This window comes from Gymnoscopelus microlampas (assembly GCF_963454915.1).
Source record: "Gymnoscopelus microlampas genome assembly, chromosome: 10".
In the NCBI taxonomy this organism is placed as follows: domain Eukaryota; kingdom Metazoa; phylum Chordata; class Actinopteri; order Myctophiformes; family Myctophidae; genus Gymnoscopelus; species Gymnoscopelus microlampas.
The window spans coordinates 41463025-41482685 of NC_139947.1; the positions used below are offsets into that span (position 1 = coordinate 41463025).

Genomic DNA, 19661 nt, shown 5'->3' on the forward strand with positions numbered 1-19661 from the left:
ATAGAGAAGTGACAGCCCTAGTGTGTTCACTATGAGTGTTCAGTAAGTGCTCAGTATGTTCAGTATAAGTGAGTACTGAGTAATGTAAATGCTATGTATGTTCACAATGATTGTTCAGTGTGAGTGCTCAGTATGTTCAGTATGAGTGTTCAGTGTGAGTGCTTAGTGATAAGAGGGTTCAGAATGTTCACAATGAATAATACAAGAAGGCAGAGGCACTTGGTATGTCCCAGAGACATGCATCCACAGAGTAGACTCCACAGGCAGCCATGTTGGGTCCACAGTCATATTCCATGGCTGTTGTTGTCATGAAGGACCAGTGTTTTCTATAATAGCTACTGTTTATGATGTGGTCCATGTCACCATGGTGATGGACTAACTCTGTCTATATATGGCTCTGGTATTATTTTAAATGCATCAGGGAACATATAATCCTTTATTCCAAAGCAAGCAAGCAAATATCATTATTTTTGTTTAATCTTTCATAATTCCATTGATCCTATACAATTTATGGCTTAAAAAATAAAACTAAAGCCATCCATGTAAGGCTTCTGATGCATTTTGTTATTGTTTCATTGCATAATCAATTTAAAAAACAGTTATGATCAATATAATGCAGATGAAGAAGAGGAGGAGGGGCTTAATTGTTAAAGGATGGAAGAATCATAGAAACAAGGGAACCAGGAGACCTGGTACTGCCAGACCCCTAGTGGTTGAAATCTGAATGACCGGGCTTCGCATGACGTGTGTCCCTTCTATGTCCCTTCTATGACGAAAGGGGGACAGACTTTTTTGTCTGGGGCCGGGGGACAAAGTGACCATGCCCATGTATGGAGAAAACAGATACAAAGCCTCATGTAAGCCCGACCCCTTGGGTCTGGCAAAAAAATGAGACTGAGGGGGTTAGGAAGGCTGATAAAGTGGGTGGTTCTACGTGTTGCAGGGTTGCTGTGTCATTGGCCCTGCTGCGTCGGAGGGTGGGAGTATGGACATGGGGAGAGCTAGCCAATCAAAGAAAAATAATCCTGATCTGTCAGCCGGCCAATCAGGAGATGGCAACTGTCTCTGCCAGTTGTTTTAATCCTCCAACCAAAAATGGAGTGGTCCAATAGGACACAGAAAAGGCAGGTCCTTCCATCTCAGCTGGCCAATCAACAAACGTCTCTCAATCTTCAAATGAGCCTTCTGAGCCGGCCAGTGAGAGAGTGGCTTTATACTGCTAGACAATTAGAGATCAAGCCCTCCCGCTAAGGCCCGCCTCCTGAGGCGACTACCAATCAGGACCTGTGTCAGTCTCTGTTGGCTGGGCTCCAACCATGGCCCTGGGGCCTCGCCGTATCGCCAGGCCGACTCAGCGCTTCTCCAATCCGAATTCTCCCTGCATTCTGAGGCCGCCTGCCAAGCGACCACGCTGGCTGCTGATTGGCTGATCTCTGACTCACTGTCAGACGGGTGGGGTTCGCCCAGTGGCATTAGGAAGGAGAACGGAACATTCTGATTGGACGAGAAGGGAGAGGTCCCAGAATTCTTTGCAGGGTGGGTGATGTTTGTCTCTTCTGCCTCATCTCTTCTTCTCTCCCTCTCTCCTCCCCCCTCCTCTCCACTGTTTCTCCATTCCTGTGTTTCTCTATCTTCTCCCTCCTCTCTCTCCATTTCACTCTTCCTCTCTCTCCCTCTGCTCCTCTTCTCTCTCTTCTGCCTCTCCCTCCCTCCCTCCACCTCCATCTCGTCCTCACTCCCTCCATCCTCCATCACCTCCATTTGTCTCCTCCCCAGTCTCTGGTTCTCCTGAGCTTCCTCCTCTACCTGGTCTAGATCCAGATCAGAAGCTATTACCCTCCTTCCTCCCCTTTTCTTCTGCCTCTCTCCTTCTACTCCTCCTCCTCTCCTCTGCTCTCCTACCACACTGATGACAGAGGCGGTTGTCATGGTTACTGGATCCACACCATGCTCCTTCGGAGGGGACGGTGACCCCCCCTCAGGGTCTGAGAGAGAAAAGTGGAGTAATGTTACCATGGTTACAGTAATACACACACAGTGATATTAATTTGGCTGTGTAGAAATAAACATAATGTTGCCATTGTTTACAGTAATAAAAACAATGGTATCATGGCAATGAACAACACAGTCATGAACTTTATCCTTTTGTGATTTAACTCATGGAATGAAATGAAGGTGAAATGCTTTTCTGACCATGAGATTCTAAATTTAACAATTTACTGTAAATAAATTATAAATCATACTGCCTATGTGGGTATTTATTATTGTATAATTTAATAGTTCGCCGTGCTGAACGTTGCGAAGTCTGCTTCAGCCGACTCAGTGCCGTTCAAGATACGTCCGATAGGGACAGATCGACAGAATAGTAAATCTTTGCCCCCCTAGGTTCGGTAACCCCGAGACGTCAAAAGTTTGCCGCCCTGGGAGTGAGAATGCGTTGTATTCCCGGAGCCGAGTTCTGGTGCCCATAAATACCTGGTGTCGACCGCTCTGAGGTGGAGGATTTGACTGGGCCGAGTAGGTTTTGGTATTTACTGGAGGCTATGTTATGTCCACATCTGTGGAGAGTAAAGTTTCTATTCTATGTAGTCTATCATATGATTACCATGTGACTTGACAGATGACAGCTAATCCTGTTAGCTGCATGCTTTGATCAGTGAAAACACAGGATGGAGGGATGAGAATGGGAAGAAAGAAAGGAAATGAAAACTATAGATGAAAAAAATAAAAGTAAAGACAAAGTGTAAAGGAGGAGGGGTCACCAACCGCGTGGACTCTGTCCGTCCTATCACATAGAAGCATGGCTCCCCCTGCTTAGAGTTGGTCATACATAGAGACAGACTGGACAATTCAACTAGACAGAGAGACAGGGAATAAAGAGGGACAGTGGGGGAGGAGACACACACAGGGTGACGGTACAAGAGGAAAGTAAAAGATAGACGAGTAACGGAGGAGGGAGAGAGGAGGAGAGGGAAGTGATAAAAGATGCAGACAGGACAGAGAGCACATTAAAGAATAGAAGAAGAGAAAGAAAGTTCAAGTGAAATCAAATGTTCTGGTAAGACATTAAACTAAAGGAGTCAACATAGTCGCACGGACATCAAAAACTACAGTCAATTTCCCTCTGCCACTAGAGGCCACGAGTGGCAACTTCAAAGACTGCTCAGACTACAGTGAATTCTGGGTATTGTAGGATCAGAGAGCAAAGTGCCATGTTTTGAATGATAGAATGGGGCAGAAATGGTTTATTTTGTTTTGTTTTGTTGTTAACTTATACACTTATATGTGTATTCACACATGCGTGAAATTTGTCCTCTGCATTTACTCATCCTATTCTGTAGAATCCAATGGACTATTGTGTTTAGCGGAAGCAATTAACCAATTAATCAATAAAATCTATATCTATTTTGTTTTTATCCTCAAACGATTGATTTCTTTATTAAGTGCAGTAGCTGTGTAGTAAGTGTGATAATGAACAGCGAGGCGGTCATCATTGAGAAATAAACCCCTTTAGGGTGTCTGGGCTTATTTCTCAATAATGACCGCCTTGCTGTTCATTATCCCATATACAGTATACTATTTAACAGTACAGTCTAAAAAGGTAAATATTGTACCATAGTCAGGAACATATCCATTTCCTTTCTTGAGGACCAGATGAATTCGATGTCCCCCTCTCCTGATCTGTTCTACAGCCTGAGAGTGAGTCATTCCTGATGTACTGTCTCCATTTATCTCCACCAGCTGGTCACTAACCTGAAATAAAATAGAAAAAAAAGAACAGAATAAACTTTCATTTATTCATGTATTGTATTGTATAACATTTCATACTGGACATAGAATAGAGCTGAAGCTAGGAATGTAAACAAAGTGAACATCGACTTTAGAATGAGTATACAAATATTCAGACATTCAGGGATATCCCTGAATATCTGTATAACGTGGGCTTTATTTTTGTGTATGACCGGAAGTGTTATTTGTCATTGTGGTGTGACACCAACCACGCATTCTATTCTATTCTATTCTACCGCAGTTGGACACTTGATGGTGTTCGTGTGTCTACCTGTATCTTGTGGCTGCGTTGGGCTGGTCCTCCCTCCATCAAACCCAGAACATACAGACCCATATTGTACTCACTGCCCCCTCGCAGGGAGAACCCAAAACCTGTTGGACCTCGCTCCAAATCTACACGATAGAATCTGGATTCCTATTAGAGAGAGAGACAGAGCAAGGATGAGATTGTTGGTGTGTATATTATTTAGTATGTACACAGTAGTTTGTCATTATACAGAAAAGTATACTACTATGATTTTCCAACTCATAAGGAAACAAAACAGTATGCAGTGTGTATTCATGCTAGATACTGTTTATTATATAGTATGTACAGTACATTCCTACTGGGTGCTTAATACTTGTATTATACTTGTAAGTAGGTAGAAAATGCTTGTTTGTAGCAGGTATAATGTTTACCTACTATAGTGTGTACTTGTTAGTAGTAGTATACTTGCTGGTAGGTTCTGTAGGCCTACTTGTTTGTCAGTACAACATTTAGATGTGTACTTGCTAGAAGTTCGTGTAGGCCTATTGTTTGTAGGTACAATGCTTATCTGGTGTGTATTTGCTAGTAGGTAGTAGTGTATGTAGTTCTGTTCGTAGGAAATAATGTACAGTATCATTCAGTGATAAGTGAGTTCATTCTGACCTTTGACCTCTGACTTCTGGTAGATTTCCTCAACCTGCCTTCAACATCTAACTCTGCTGCTTCTGATTGGCTGGGTGGATCTGTAGGGTGAAGGACAGAAGAGGTAAAGAAGCACTTATACTTAAAATACGTACATACCGTATTATACATCCAGAGAGAAAGAGTCTGAAATAATCAGCATTTAAACAGACATGAGTGTGTACTGTATGTACAGTACAGTATAAATGAGTGTGTAGATGATTAAGTTATTACAGATCATCATTACTTTGGAAAAAGCATTCATTATGGATGTATGGTTATTCTGGTAATGATCTGTGTGTCTGAATGTACTGTATGTGTGTGTGTGTGTGTGTGTGTGTGTGTGTGTGTGTGTGTGTGTGTGCGTGTGCGTGTGCGTGTGCGTGTGCGTGTGCGTGTGCGTGCGCTACCCACTTGTGTCTTTGTTTCTGGGTGTGACTGTGAGTCTCAGAGTGTTCCCCGCTCTCCTCAGTATGTGCGTGAGTTCTCTGTGTGGGAGGGGGACCACCGACCTCCCCTCCACTGCCTGCAGAGTGTCTCCTGGTTGGATGAGGCCGCTGCGAGAGGCGGGACTCCCACGACGAACTGTCACAAAACGATGGGACAGCAAGGAGGAGGCTGAGGAGGACAGGAATGGGGAGAGATGAGTGTTAAATGTAATCATAATAATAATAATCATTTGTATTTGTAACACACTTTATATTTGACACAAATCTCAAAGTGCTACATTGCATAAAAGTCAAGATTTAAAAAAAAAAAAAGACATTCTGATCAATGGTATGACAGCCACTCCCCAACTATACACAGCTAAGAAAAAGTACTGCAACTTTTTTTATTTGTTTTTATTGTACATTAATTGTACATTCAGTACATTGTACATTAAGATGTATCGTTAGTGATTAATACACAGCAAAATATTTTAATTCAACTCTTGCTCAGGAGCTTGAAAAAACGATATATTTTTCATGTTACGGGTCCCTGCACTACGATACTTAGGCCATACTGTAGTTTTGCTCTAGCAGCTAGAGCAAAACTGTACGGGTCGTACTGTATGAAGTGATACATTTTTATCTAGAGTCTAGCCCATAAAAATATATCACTTTATACAGTACGACCCGTCTCAAAAACTCTGTTTGTTTGCGCCTACAAGACAATGGCGGACTCACCAACGCCCGCCAAATACCTGTATGTATGTCTGAAAGAATAGCCTTCTAATTATCTGTTTCTATGTTTTTTTCTGAGTTTACTGCACCTCCTTCCTGATAGGACTTCTTCATGGTTTTGACTGCCTGCCTGCCTCAGTATGATGTAAGCTGTTGCATACCTGCCAACACTCCCGAATCGAGCGCGAGTCTCCCTCTTTTTAACCCTTTTCAACCGATGTGCTCTCGATCAGTGGTGGAAAGCAACTTTTACTCAAGTACTACTTAAGTACACTTTTGAGGAGTATTTTCAATTTTCAATACTTTATACTTCTACTCCACTAGATCTCAGAGGCAAATATTGTACTTTTTGATTCACTATAATTATTTGCAAATTTTACTAACGTTTAACGTTACTAGGATTTTGATTATTATTTCAAAACATGCATTAACCACTTCAGCCCTATGCATACTTAGGCTATTTGAAAATAGCCGATCTACAAGCTCACAACGCGTCTTTCGGTACTATATTTATATATACTTTTTCACTTTTACTCAAGTACATTTTGAATACCAGACTTTTATTTGTAAATTTGCAGAGTATTTCTGTACATACAACACACTAATACATTTCAGTCCACTTGGTGCGAGACCTTCCCCTTTTTAATCCCTTACACATATTCTAACCACTAGCCACACATGCATGCACGTGCACGTGCATGTGCACACACACACACACACACACACACACACACACACACACACACACACACACACACACACACACACACACACACACACACACACACACACACACACACACACACTGAACTGAACACACACAGGCCTACTCTTTTACAATGTTTGCGATCACTTTTTTGTAGAGTGATGGAGTGATTGTTGTGGGTGTGTGGTGTTGTATGTCTATGTGTGTGTATGTCTATGTATATGTCTATGTGTGCGTGCGTGCGTGCGTGCGTGCGTGCGTGCGTGCGTGCGTGCGTGCACGTCTGTGTGTGTGTGTGTGTGTGTGTGTGTGTTTGCATATCCGTAATTTTATGTTTGTCTCACTGCAAACAAAGTTAAAGTCAATATTAGTACAACCTCAAAGACAAAGTTTTTAGAGCAAAGTGCATGTTCTCTCCCTCCCCCTCTCTCTTTCACATTCCCTTTTTATTATGGGATTATCATTTTCTAATGTTATAAATATGAGATGAGTCATTTCAGAGGGGGCACAAGTTGTTCCTCATGTGCTGATATTAGAGAACATTTCACACCAACACACAAACAAACACACACACGTGCGCGCGCGCGCACACACACCAACACACACACACACACACACACACACACACACACACACACACACACACACACACACACACACACACACACACACACACACACACACACACACACACACACACACACACACACACACTCCCCCAAGTTGTACAAGTCTCTCTATATCTGAGTAATGTGGATGTGAATGTTCATTGTGAAAGGACAGACAGCAGAGGAGAGGAGAAGGGAGGAAAGGATTAGTGAGGAGGGAAAAGGAGAGAGAAGGAAGGAACGGAAATGTGGGGGTGGATGAGGAGAGATGAGGACATCTTGGTTATGATCCTAAGACTAAGACTGATGCATTAAAAAGAATATTATTAGAAAAGAGGACAGGAGATGAGGTGATGAGGGACAGAGGAGTGGAGAAATGTAAGGTAGGGAGGAGATGATGAAAATGGAAATAATTGTTTATCATAGCCATTTTCTTTGACAAGAAATCAACAAGAACAAATCATTTAAACTTGACGAGCACTGGAAAATGTCTTAAAGAAGTTGTGTCAAACCTTATGATAGGAAATTAAGTCCATATCAATTTCACAATGTTCAAGATGTACTGTACTGTAATAAAATGTCAATTTGTGGGTAAACTGCCGCTGATATGATGTTGACTTTACCTCCCCATGGCAAAGTTGGCTTATCTTCTTAGTAAGAACATACTGTATAGGTTTACAATGACCACGTTTGCATATATTCTGAAGATAAGTGTTTAAAACTTAAATGACTTATCTCTTTTTGATAGATAGCCTTCTTGCGGCCAACAGTAGCTGCGGCCTCCTCCCTTGACTGCGTAGACCTAAATAGTTCTGACAATTCTGACAATCTAAACGTATGGATCTGATATAAGTATAGAGCGCTGACAGAGTGTTTGTCAATCATTGTTGACAGAGAGGACAGACAGAGAGGGCATGTCCTCACTAGAAAGGCTGTGTCAGACAGAAATAAAACTAGAGAAGTCATTATGAAGTTATTATAGTCAAATAACTGGTTGTTACTGGTATTAACTGGTGCATTACTGGGGCATGTGTGTTCACTGGTCTGAAGTGGATACTGGTACTTGTAGGAACATTCCAGAGAAACATTCCAACACCTCTGACTGTACCCATTACCATGACAACCTTATCAAAGTTTTATACCACGCAGCTTAAGCCATGAAACTGACAACACCAGGACACAGAGCACACAGTGCTCAGAGTGATAGAAGGAGAGAAACAGAGCGAGGGAGAGATAGAAGAGACAGAGAGGTGAAGTTTTATCTCTGCTGAGACTCCCAGCTACACTGTCAGCAGTTCAGCCACATTTCAGATTGTTTCAAGTGAGTCTATAAACAGTGTGTTTATTAATGGGTCCCATAGTCAAATCTAATGTCTGAGTTCAGTAAGTTGACCTGTATGATGATATTGTGAACACTGCAGCACGTGTTAGTACACACACACACACACACACACACACACACACACACACACACACACACACACACACACACACACACAGCAGCCCAAAGGATGGACGGAGGGAGAGAATAGAGAGAACACACACATATAATATTTTCTGCACGCACGGACGCACACACACACGCACGCACTCACTCACGCACGCACACACTCACGCACGCACACACTCACGCACGCACACACTCACGCACGCACACACTCACGCACGCACGCACGCACGCACGCACACACTCACGCACGCACACACTCACGCACGCACACACTCACGCACGCACACACTCACGCACGCACGCACACACTCACGCACGCACACACTCACGCACGCACACACTCACGCACGCACACACTCACTCACGCACGCACACACTCACGCACGCACACACTCACGCACGCACACACTCACGCACGCACACACTCACGCACGCACGCACGCACGCACGCACGCACGCACGCACGCACGCACGCACGCACGCACGCACGCACGCACACAAAACACAGCTTGAGTGAGACAGAGGAAGAGAGCAGACTTGCAGACAGTCTGTGAATGTGACACAGAAAGTAGGAACGCACGCACGCTCGCACGCACGCACGCACGCACGCAGACAAGACACACACACAAGACACACACACAAGCACACAAGACACACACACATGCACACAAGACACACACACAAGACACACACACACACACACAAGACACACACACACACACACACACACACACACACACACACACATACACACGACACACACACACACACACACACACACACACACACACACACACACACACACACACACACACACACACACACACACACACACACACACACACACACACACACACACACACACAGGGCAGTAGAGAATCAGGTCAGTGGAGCAGAAACGATTTGCCCAACATTCCTTTCTCTGATGAACACTACTACACTCTATGAGAATAGAACAGCACATAATCGAAGAGAATAGCAGAATAGAACAAAAGGAAGCAGAGTAGTATACTACAGAAAAAAGGGAATAGGGAAGAATGGAACAGGTTTAAGACCGCAACCTGTAAACCTGTAAACACACACACACACACACACACACACACACACACACACACACACACACACAAGACAAGGCAGTCATACACTAAGGAGAGGTAAACAGGTAATAGTTACGTTTGGCATCCTTGACTGTCTTCAGAGCAGACTGAATCCTATCCAACATGCTGTCTTTCTGTTTGTCTGTCTGTCTTGCTGTTTCTGTGGTTTTCTGTTTATCTCGCTCCTTCTCTCCTCTCTGCCACCGTTTCTCTCTCTTTACTCTATCTTTTATGTTTTACACTCTCCCTCTCTACAGTATCTCTCACCTCTAACTCTCTGACCAAGTCTTTCTTTCTTTCTTTCTTTCTTACTGTTATGGTCATGTGAGGTCGGTGGTGGCTCTGAGTGGGCAAACAACACTGAGTAGATGAGACGGAGAGAGAGGTAGGGGGCGTGGTCAGAAAGAAAGGGAGGGTGGGGTGAGCATACAGAGAGAGAGAGAGAGAGAGAGAAAGAGAGAGAGAGAGAGAGAGAGAGAGATGGACACACATGCACACATACAACAACTCATTAATGAAAGAAAACAAACACACACACACACACACACACACACACACACACACACACACACACACACACACAGTATTTCCAGGACTCCAGGATAATTCACTACACATGCTTAGTGGTCTATAGGATATAGGAGAATCATAAGCCATAACTCACTCCCATCGGCTAATTCCTGAGAGGCGATGACAAATCCAAATCCTTCGCCAGGCCTTCTCCGTAGCTCCACCTCCACCATCTTATCTCCTCCCCCCACTCCTCTACCCTCATTGGCCATGGCTCCTAGCGTTGTGCCGCCCCCTCTAGCAGTGGGCGGTCCTCCGGCACTCTCCTCCACTCCCAGCCAATCACGAGGCTCCAGGGTGAGCGTTACTGGTACAGAGTCCAGGAAACTGGTACTCTGAACCAGAGCTAGAGGAGAGACTGGAGATGACAGGAGAGTAGAACAGAGCAGAATGTAATACATTAGAGAAGAATAGACTATAGAGTACAGTTGGGTAGATTCAGAGCAACACGAAGATGTCAGACCGCTGGCTCATCACTAAGTAAATAAGGTTAGCGTGAAGTGTAACTACCTAGCCTTGCTTCACCAGGCTTTCCACACGGATGAAAGCCTGGTTTTCAGTCCGAACTGACCAGTGTGATCCGGTCTAGGCCACCACTATCTACAAAGTGGTTTCCAGTTGTGGATCCAGCTGTGGAGCCACTTTGTTTTTGTTCCCCATGCTGAATCGAGTAGCCTAGTCGCGGCAGTCACGGTACGAGTTGGAATGAAAGATGGATATACCAAGCTAAGTATTCCAAGAAGCACTTGAAGAAACCTGACAATTTCATTAAATCACTAATTTAATTGAATCTAATCTGGTAGAGGGGTATTATTTTATTGGAGCTCGTCTTTGGTTTCCGCCTGGTTTCCACCCACCTGATGACGTGAAGGTATACTGTATATGCTCTAGACCGGATCAGAAAACTGCAAATGGAGTTCATCCCAGTCCAGTAACTATACCTACCCTGCTCTGCCGGACTGGAAGTAGGGGAATGGGCGGCGTTAGAGGCAGGGCTGAGTGGAAATGGCAGAGGCTTGTAGAGATTGGGTGTGACAACTGGAGAAGAGGCAGGACCTGGAAGAGAGAGGGAGAGAGTTTTTTTGTGTTTTACCTGTAAAGTGTGAAGAATTGAACTGGGGATGTTGCATTAATGTGGTCCACCCATTATTCAGTCAGCTACCCATTTTAGTTGTTGACAAAAAACTTTCGCACAGGTTACTTCCTCTTTCCCTTTAGAATAGAAACTGTGCGCACATAGGTTTACCAAACAAAATCTAACAGAAATCAGAAGTGCCATGTTGCTTAACGTTGAATGCCGCTGAATAATATTATTCATGTTAAGATAAACTAGAGGGGCTCTTGTACATAATGTCAAGCAGGTGGTGCTAAAAACTTTAGTGCCCAAATTCTAGTTACGGCATTATTCTAAACCACAATAACGTTTAGTGGGTATAATGTTTTGCTATTATGCTATACTAGTCGACTAGTTGGCTGTGTGAAGACTAGTCGACTATTCTGATGAGATATGACGTTGTTTGTCATTTTTTGTCTTCTCTCTAGTTCAGAGGACTGTATGTGGCGTGCCTGCCAAAACAAATGTGTGTGTACCTGGTCTGAACACCAGCAGAACCACTTCTCCTTGTTTGGTGTGGTCCTGTAGAATTCTCTGGACCTGAAACGCACACACACACACACACACACACACACACACACACACACACACACACACACACACACACACACACACACACACACACACACACACACACACACAGTATCATGGTCAATATCATGGCAGTATCATGGAGGAGGAAAATTTAGACCTGGACTTGGCTTGGCAGAAGAGGACAACATAGGTTGCATGGCAATGCTCCAAAGGAGCTGTTAATATCTCCCACATACAGCACACTAGCAGATTCCCTGAGATTTTAATATATTATACCTGTCAAATTGCCGCAGTGATTTTTTTCAGTAAAGTTACTGTAAGCTTCGGATCCTACTACAACGTGGATCAGCTCATATAAAGTGGATGGTTGTTGTCACTCTAAACTACGGAAGTGTGGGATGCACAAGGAGAGCGTTGAACATCATCAGTGAGGGAAACGTTGGGGAAACGATACAAGCGCATCCGTGCCAAAACGGCAAGGCTGCGAAACAGTTTCTTTCCCCCAGGCAGTCAAACTTCTGATCTCCAAGAGAAAACAGCCTGTCCTCTCTCATTAATTCCCCCCACTAGGCATTTTATGAACTCTAGAAATGAACTCTGAATATGCATTTCTATGCATCATATGTACTCTTAATATTAACTCTAGATATACATATATTTATGATATAGCAGTTGTGTGCTTTTTAATCTGCTTATGTTTCTTTTTCATCTGCTTATGCTTCTGCAGTGCATGCGTTTGTGCATGCATGCATGCGTGTGTGTGTGTGTGTGTGTGTGTGTGTGTGTGTGTGTGTGTGTGTGTGTGTGTGGGTGGGTGGGTGGGTGTGTGTGTGTGTGTGTGTGTGTGTGTGTGTGTGTGTGTGTGTGTGTGTGTGTGTGTGTGTGTGTGTGTGTGTGTGTGTGTGTGTGTGTGTGTGTGTGTGTGTGTGTGTGTGTGTGTATTATTAGCATGTAACCTGTGTGACTGTGAGTCCATGTACATCTGCTCCATTGATCTTCAGTATATGGTCCCCTGACTGCAGCGAGGGACATTGTTGTCTGTCCCACACCATCTTCGCCAACACAAACTGTCCTCCCGGCCCCCCGGCCACCACACTGAACCCCAACGCCCCCAAGTCACTCCTCCCTATGACCACTGGGACCAGTTCTCCACCTCCTAACTCAGGGACTGTCCCTGCCGAGCCTGCCCCCAGAGGAGGTGCCCTGCCTGGGCTGGGTCTGTTGGTGCAGGGGGGCGGTAGCGGAGGTTGTTGGTGGTGATTGCTGGCAGGGCATCCGTTAAACCCACACGGGGGGGTGTCTGTGGGGGGGGTGAGGGTGAGAGTTGTCTGAGGCATCGGGGGTCGCTGGGTGGGGGCGGCGGGAGAGGTGGTTGTGGGCACGTGGGCGGTGCTGTTGGTTGTGTTGTTGTTGTTGAGGCCGTTTGGGTGCACGCTGCTCTCTGGATGAGGCAATGGCAAGTTGGAGAGTGTGTGGGCAGTGGAGGAGATAATTGGGAGAGTGGAAGAGGACAGGTCACTCTCGGAGGACTTGGAGCTCTGCCGTCGAAACAGTGAAGAAGAAGGGGCAGGGAGAGAACTGGTGCTGTAGCTAATCAGAGAAGCCCTGAGAGGAGAGGAGAGGAATAAGAATCAATCTTTATTGTCACATCACATCAAGTAAGGTGGGTGAAATTCTTAGTTGTGCAGGCTCATCATTGCAGTTAAAAGATAGTTAGAGAGTCATATCATAAAAGAGAGAGGAGAGGCATAAAGTGTATAATATATGACTAATCTGCATAATGAATTACTGTGACTAAAGTGCATAATAAATAAGAGTCATGAATGCAAGCATATAAAAGGAGTCCCTTTAAAACAATTTTCAGATCAGTCTGTGCAGTGGCACCAGACTTAGCTCTTGTTCAGCAGTCTAAATGCTGCTAGATAAAAACTGGAGAAGAGAAAATATGAATTTGAATATTTATATTCCTTTTGTTATCACACTAACATACTTATTTGCCCTGAGTGAGGAGAGTTAGAGGGTGAAAACTGTTATCAAAGCAGTAGCTGACCAATCAGCACACGCTAAAATGCCACCACACAGTGAACTGCCACTGTGAAGTGATCATTTAGCGTTTAGTCTATATATACACATGCTACCACATTTTATATGACTTATAAACAATATTTCAAATGAAATATATATAGATATATGTCTCAATGTTTAGTAATTATTATTATATTTTACCTATGTGTTCCACTGTTAGACAGACCTCCATCTGAGTCACTGTGATTGGCTAAGGTCCTGTCGGGAGGGAGAGGTGGGGGCACAGAGGCCACACCCACAGTGGGCGGGTCTGGGGAGGTTGGTGTGGCCGGACTGGCGAGCCCATTGGTCAGTGGTTGAGCAGCATATGAGGGCGGAGTATGAGCTGGTACTGAGAGTGAAGAGAGGAAAGCGATTAAACTACAGTTGGCAGACAAAGACAGTCCAAGGCAGAATGTTGTAAATATAAATGCACATTAAAACTGATTCCGTTCACATTACATTGTACTGTAGCTGGGACAGTCTGTCTCTACTTTTATACGGCAGACACTCTCTACTTTGAAAGGACAGAAAGTGTTGTGTGTCCAGGAGAGAATTAATCATGTCACCTGTAGCGTTACCATTAGCATCCAGAGTGCGACTGTAGTGGAGGGGGGGCCGGGGAGGGATGGGGGGCTCAGTCGGGGTTGCTGGGGTCTAGATGAGAGAGAGGGAAAGAAAGAAAGACAGTAAATGATGTCCTTTAAGAATGGCAGATGCTTCTGATTTAAGCAGACGACTTGAAGTGTAAGTGATTAAGTACCTATAAATAATTTGCCTATTACTGTACATATCTTATTAGCTCCATAGTCAAATGTCAATTGAAAGGATGAGTGCCTGCCTATTGCCATGTTCTTACTGCTAGTGCTAACAAGCAGTCCAATTAGGGGTTGTCAAAATAACAGCAAAGAAGCTAGTTTGTGAAAGTGCTTGTGGGTGTCTGGGTGAGGCAGAGTCTGAAGAGGTGAGTTTTCAGACTGCGGTGGAAAATATGGGACTGTTTAATAAAAGTGCGTGGTACATAAATCTGACCTTACTTCAATGTATGTACTAAGCAACTAATCTGTTTACTCACAACCCCTCTGTGGAGCTTACAAGGCTTATTTGGAGTTAAAAAGGGAGCCCCTTTGGCTGCTTTAAAAAGCTTTTCTGTACCTTATGTTTTTTTAATGCTGAATACTGCTGCAGAAAAATCCAATAAACAAAGTTTTTAAAAAAAGAAAAAAAAAGGGAGCCCCTCGTTCCAACCGTGAGCTGACAACGTAACTAATATTCTCTGCAGGTCCTGTGGGTATGTACTGTAACTGACACATTATACAGTATGTAGGAACATTATTATTGTGTGTGTGTGTGTGTGTGTGTGTGTGTGTGTGTGTGTGTGTGTGTGTGTGTGTGTGTGTGTGTGTGTGTGTGTGTGTGTGGGTGTGGGTGTGGGTGTGCGCGTGTGCGTGTGTGTCTACTGACTGTGTCCGGTGTCTGTTTGGGACATCCATCAGGGTTGTACAGCATGGGGTAGCCTCTCCTCAGGACCACGTCCACACTTTGTCCCTGAGGGACTGACTTCAACATTTCTACCACCTCCTTATGAGAATGCCCCAACACACAGCTGTCATTTATATATACCAGGATGTCAGCTGGAGAGAGAGGAAAGAGAGGGTTAATCAAGGAAGTGTTTATGATGTATTTATGTGTATTATGATGTATTATATTGGGTCCTTGCTTACTGTAAATGCCTAAACTGTAAACTGTAAACTGTAAGTGGGTGTATAAGATTGATTGATTGACAAAAAACATTGTGGCTCCAATGTGGATCTTGGATTTCACACGGCTAGCCTTTGACATCAGTCATCTATGACATATCTATGATGTAGGACTTGAAATTTGGGCAAGGTTTCAGCCCGATATGATCCCCATTGACTTAAATCATACTTGGGCAACTGGCGGCCCGGGGGCCACATACGGCCAGTGGCCCCCACCTTCACTTAATGCGGCCTGCAGGTTAATATCGGAATACTGATATTGTTTTCAGCTGTTACAATTCCAAACATGCAAACATGACCCGCTTTAATGACTTCAGTCTATATTAGTAGCTTAAAGGGACTACACCATTAAATTTAACTTTTCTTCTTTTTTTGTGTGTTTTTGGTCTCCCCTACCTCTCTTCTATCCCCCAAAAATACCCCAGCTTGAGCACTGAGGTTTCACAGCATATCTGGGGTTTTATGTAAATTGGTCTCAAAACAGGCCAAACAGATTTGCCCCCGAAAGTGACGTCACTAGCGGTACAATCCCTCCAGTTTTTCAGTTCCAACATTACATTTTTTTCTTTTTCTTTTTCCACACAGAACCAAGAGATAACATGCACACAAACTGGCTCAATAGCGCCAAATCAGGACAATGTGGTATTGCAGGTAAAAGTGCTTTATAAGCCAGAGAGAAGTTAGTTGGAATGAGTATATCTGAGGCGTGATTTAGGCTCAAACCTATTGAAAAACGTTTGAGGGACATAAACAATATGATATTAAATGTTATTTTTTTATTTTATTCATGGTGTAGATCCTTTAATGACTTGTATTAAATTCCATTGTCTTTCTTACTGTAAGTCCAACGTATTTGTATTTAAGTTCATTAAGTTAACTTTTAGTATAACTAAAATCATTTGAAATTAAATAAAAATGTTACTTTTCAAGATCCCAATTCAAAAATAGCTCAAAACGCAACGCATTTTGAGCTTGTAGATCGGCTATTTTTGTTACTTTTGTGTGATATAGAATGGTTAAAGTTAAAATACGGAAAGACAGTATATTATGCAATGTGGCGCTCTGGAGTGAGTGTGGAAATATAGTGGCCCTTTCCATCATCAAAGTTGCCCACCGCTGATTTAAATCATTAAATTAAAAGTTAAATATTTCCAATGTGAAAAATAAAATAGTGGAGGTACTAAGTTAGCCTACTGGCAGTGCGCACAAGAAATTTGGCACTGGTTGTTTCTGAAGTTTGCGGTATTATCAGATAGACACAGACTGGACCTCTTATAGACAGCTAGCCTCCTAGGGAAGGAGAGGGGAAACTAAAGGATAGACGATAATAACAGGAGTTATGAAAGAGTTACAGAGTGTGCAGTGGCATCCCACTCATCACCGGTGCTCCTATACAAACCCACCATATTTACACCACACACATAATAAATCACTTACGGTCCTGGGTTTCATACAATGGTGTCAGGTGAAGAATATAGCTAAAATAGTGGCTCTACAAGGTCACAATGCGTAAGATAATGGACAGCATAGATGGCTTTACATAGATGGAGCGTAGGATGAACATATAGTTATCTTTCCATTCTTCTATGAATATTCTATTTTCACTGTCAACTTTCCTCTTTAGACTCTTGGATGAAAAGCTTTTCTCAAGTTTAAAAAACAAACCAAAACTGAGTTTCACATGCCTTAAAAATACACAGTTTCTATCTGTTCAAGAGACGTTGAACCATGAAAGAGCTCTTGTTAAAAAAAGGAGTATGACTGTCTTTTTGATCAAATAAATATCCTAAGTACCACATTCAAGGATGGGACCTGTAAATCACACACATTTCTATCTGCACCTGTAACATTTTGACTAAACACATATTTCTGTATCAGTAGTCATACACACACCTTTATTCGTTAACTTTTATAGCAATATAGCTATTATTGTATATGAATTGGTTTGTCGCATGGTACAGTTCCTAAATTAGCCATTGATTGTGTTCTGGCCTGGGTAATGGCATAGAAAATAATTGGCCTGAGGTCAAACTTACTTGCCCTGGTATACAGTATTATTGTATTTTAAGTGAATATATTTGTCCACCAGAGAGTACTGCAGCTCAACTATGCACACCTCTAGGTTGCCTTGTTATTATTGTTATTAGTAGTACAGCGTTTAGTAATAGTTACCTGTAATTAGAACAGGTGGACCTCCAGGTGTGACACTATACACTTGAAGGAACTCTCTGGGTCGACTTCCTCCTACGATGTTAAAACCAAAACCTCTGGGACCTTTAGACAGACGAGTGTGGACGGAATATCCCATTAACTGACTGGGCTGGTCTGTGAATGCTGGTACTAGCAGGAAGAAGAGAGGGAGAGAAGAATCTATTACTATACATAGATGGAAGTACAGGAGAGCAGGGCAAATGACATTAGAGTAGGACAGTAGATTGTGAATAGAAGATGCCTTTTACTGACTGGGCTGGCAGACAGAAGTGTGGCAGACAGACAGACAGACAGACTTACATTCATTAGTAGATACTGTCTCTCTGCTCTGTGTTCGGGGGTCCGACCAGCTGGTCGTCTTTGAGATATGACTGAAAGACAAACATTATTATCATCTTCATCGGCCACAATCTACTCTCCTGTAAACCAAAATTCAGTTAAGATTTTATATATACAGTAATATAAAACGAAACTGCATTGTCTTGTTGAACCAATAACAACTCAGCTACATTGTATGGTTAAACAAGTTCGACTTGACTACGTTGTATGGTTGAAACTCGACTACATCATATGTTTGTTCTTTTTTTCAGGCCGTGACCCCCCAAAATATTCATATTTGAACTGGGGACCCCCCATCCTGACAAGCACTTGGAATGTAGTAGTTGAGGCATTACATTTAGTTTGACTCTGTTCCACATATAAATATTGTGAAAATAGCCAATCTACAAGCTCACAACCCCTCGCTTTATGAGGCATTGTGAGCTTTTAGATTGGCTATTTTCTATTTTTTGCCTCTTTCTTATAATATTTGACAATTTGGCCAATGTTTGACCAGTTTTTATAGTACAGTTTGTTGATTACTTTTGATGCAGTAAATATTTTTTTGGGGAATTGGAAAAAATGTCTTAAAAGTCCTAAATTGCCACTTCACTGTCATGTGGGGACCCCCCCAAATCATGTGGGGACCCCCCCTGGGGGTCCAGACCCACAGGTTGAGAACCACTGGACTACATCATATGTTTTAACAAAGTACAACTCGTCTACATTGAATAGTTGAACTCACTCTATGTAGTAAGGCTCTCCTGAGTCGCTGTACGCCAGCTCCCAGTTCTCAGGCAGGGGTCCCCCCCTCTCTCTCTCTCCTCCTCTGCTTGTTGAGATGCTCCCTGCTCCGTTCTCTGCCCCCCCGATGCCCACTCTTGATGACTCCCATGATTGGCTGAGTGGCAGGCCGGTGGGCGGGGCACTGCTGACACCAACAGACCCTGCTGTCAATCAACAGAGTGATTATTATTATTAGTAAAATCTACAGTAGCTAGTGGCGTGTGTGTGTGTGTGTGTGTGTGTGTGTGTGTGTGTGTGTGTGTGTGTGTGTGTGTGTGTGTGTGTGTGTGTGTGTGTGTGTGTGTGTGTGTGTGTGTGTGTGTGTGTGTGTGTGTGTGTGTGTGTGCGTGCTTGCGTGCGTGCGTACCAGACAGTCCACTGTCTTCCTCACTGTTCTCTCCTTCCTCTACAGCTTTCTCCAGGTTGCTAAGTGACTTGCTGCGTGTTCTGAAGTTCCTCAGCAGGTTTCTGTGTTCCTGGTAGGTGATTGGTGGACTCTCTGGTCCGATGTGGACTGGCCGGGGCGTACCATAGTAGTTCCCTGAGATTGGACAGAAACAGTC

General features: G+C 43.5%; 1 protein-coding gene across 1 annotated transcript in view; it reads right to left on the reverse strand.

Annotated features, from left to right (window-relative positions):
• Nucleotides 1-1212: 1212 nt before the first annotated feature.
• The window catches only part of magixa (MAGI family member, X-linked a), a 30721-nt gene continuing 12272 nt past the window's right edge, over nucleotides 1213-19661 (reverse strand). The window contains exons 6-22 of the mRNA XM_084070109.1: nucleotides 19466-19639; nucleotides 19058-19262; nucleotides 18295-18365; nucleotides 17956-18123; nucleotides 15488-15657; nucleotides 14593-14680; nucleotides 14186-14375; nucleotides 12916-13564; nucleotides 11902-11965; nucleotides 11257-11367; nucleotides 10406-10669; nucleotides 5132-5335; nucleotides 4700-4779; nucleotides 4061-4204; nucleotides 3615-3753; nucleotides 1720-1985; nucleotides 1213-1617 (exon numbers count right to left, since the gene is read on the reverse strand). Coding sequence (XP_083926235.1) covers nucleotides 1228-1617; nucleotides 1720-1985; nucleotides 3615-3753; nucleotides 4061-4204; nucleotides 4700-4779; nucleotides 5132-5335; nucleotides 10406-10669; nucleotides 11257-11367; nucleotides 11902-11965; nucleotides 12916-13564; nucleotides 14186-14375; nucleotides 14593-14680; nucleotides 15488-15657; nucleotides 17956-18123; nucleotides 18295-18365; nucleotides 19058-19262; nucleotides 19466-19639 — 3377 coding nt within the window. The 3' untranslated portion in view covers nucleotides 1213-1227. The remainder of the gene's footprint in view (nucleotides 1618-1719; nucleotides 1986-3614; nucleotides 3754-4060; nucleotides 4205-4699; nucleotides 4780-5131; nucleotides 5336-10405; nucleotides 10670-11256; nucleotides 11368-11901; nucleotides 11966-12915; nucleotides 13565-14185; nucleotides 14376-14592; nucleotides 14681-15487; nucleotides 15658-17955; nucleotides 18124-18294; nucleotides 18366-19057; nucleotides 19263-19465; nucleotides 19640-19661) is intronic.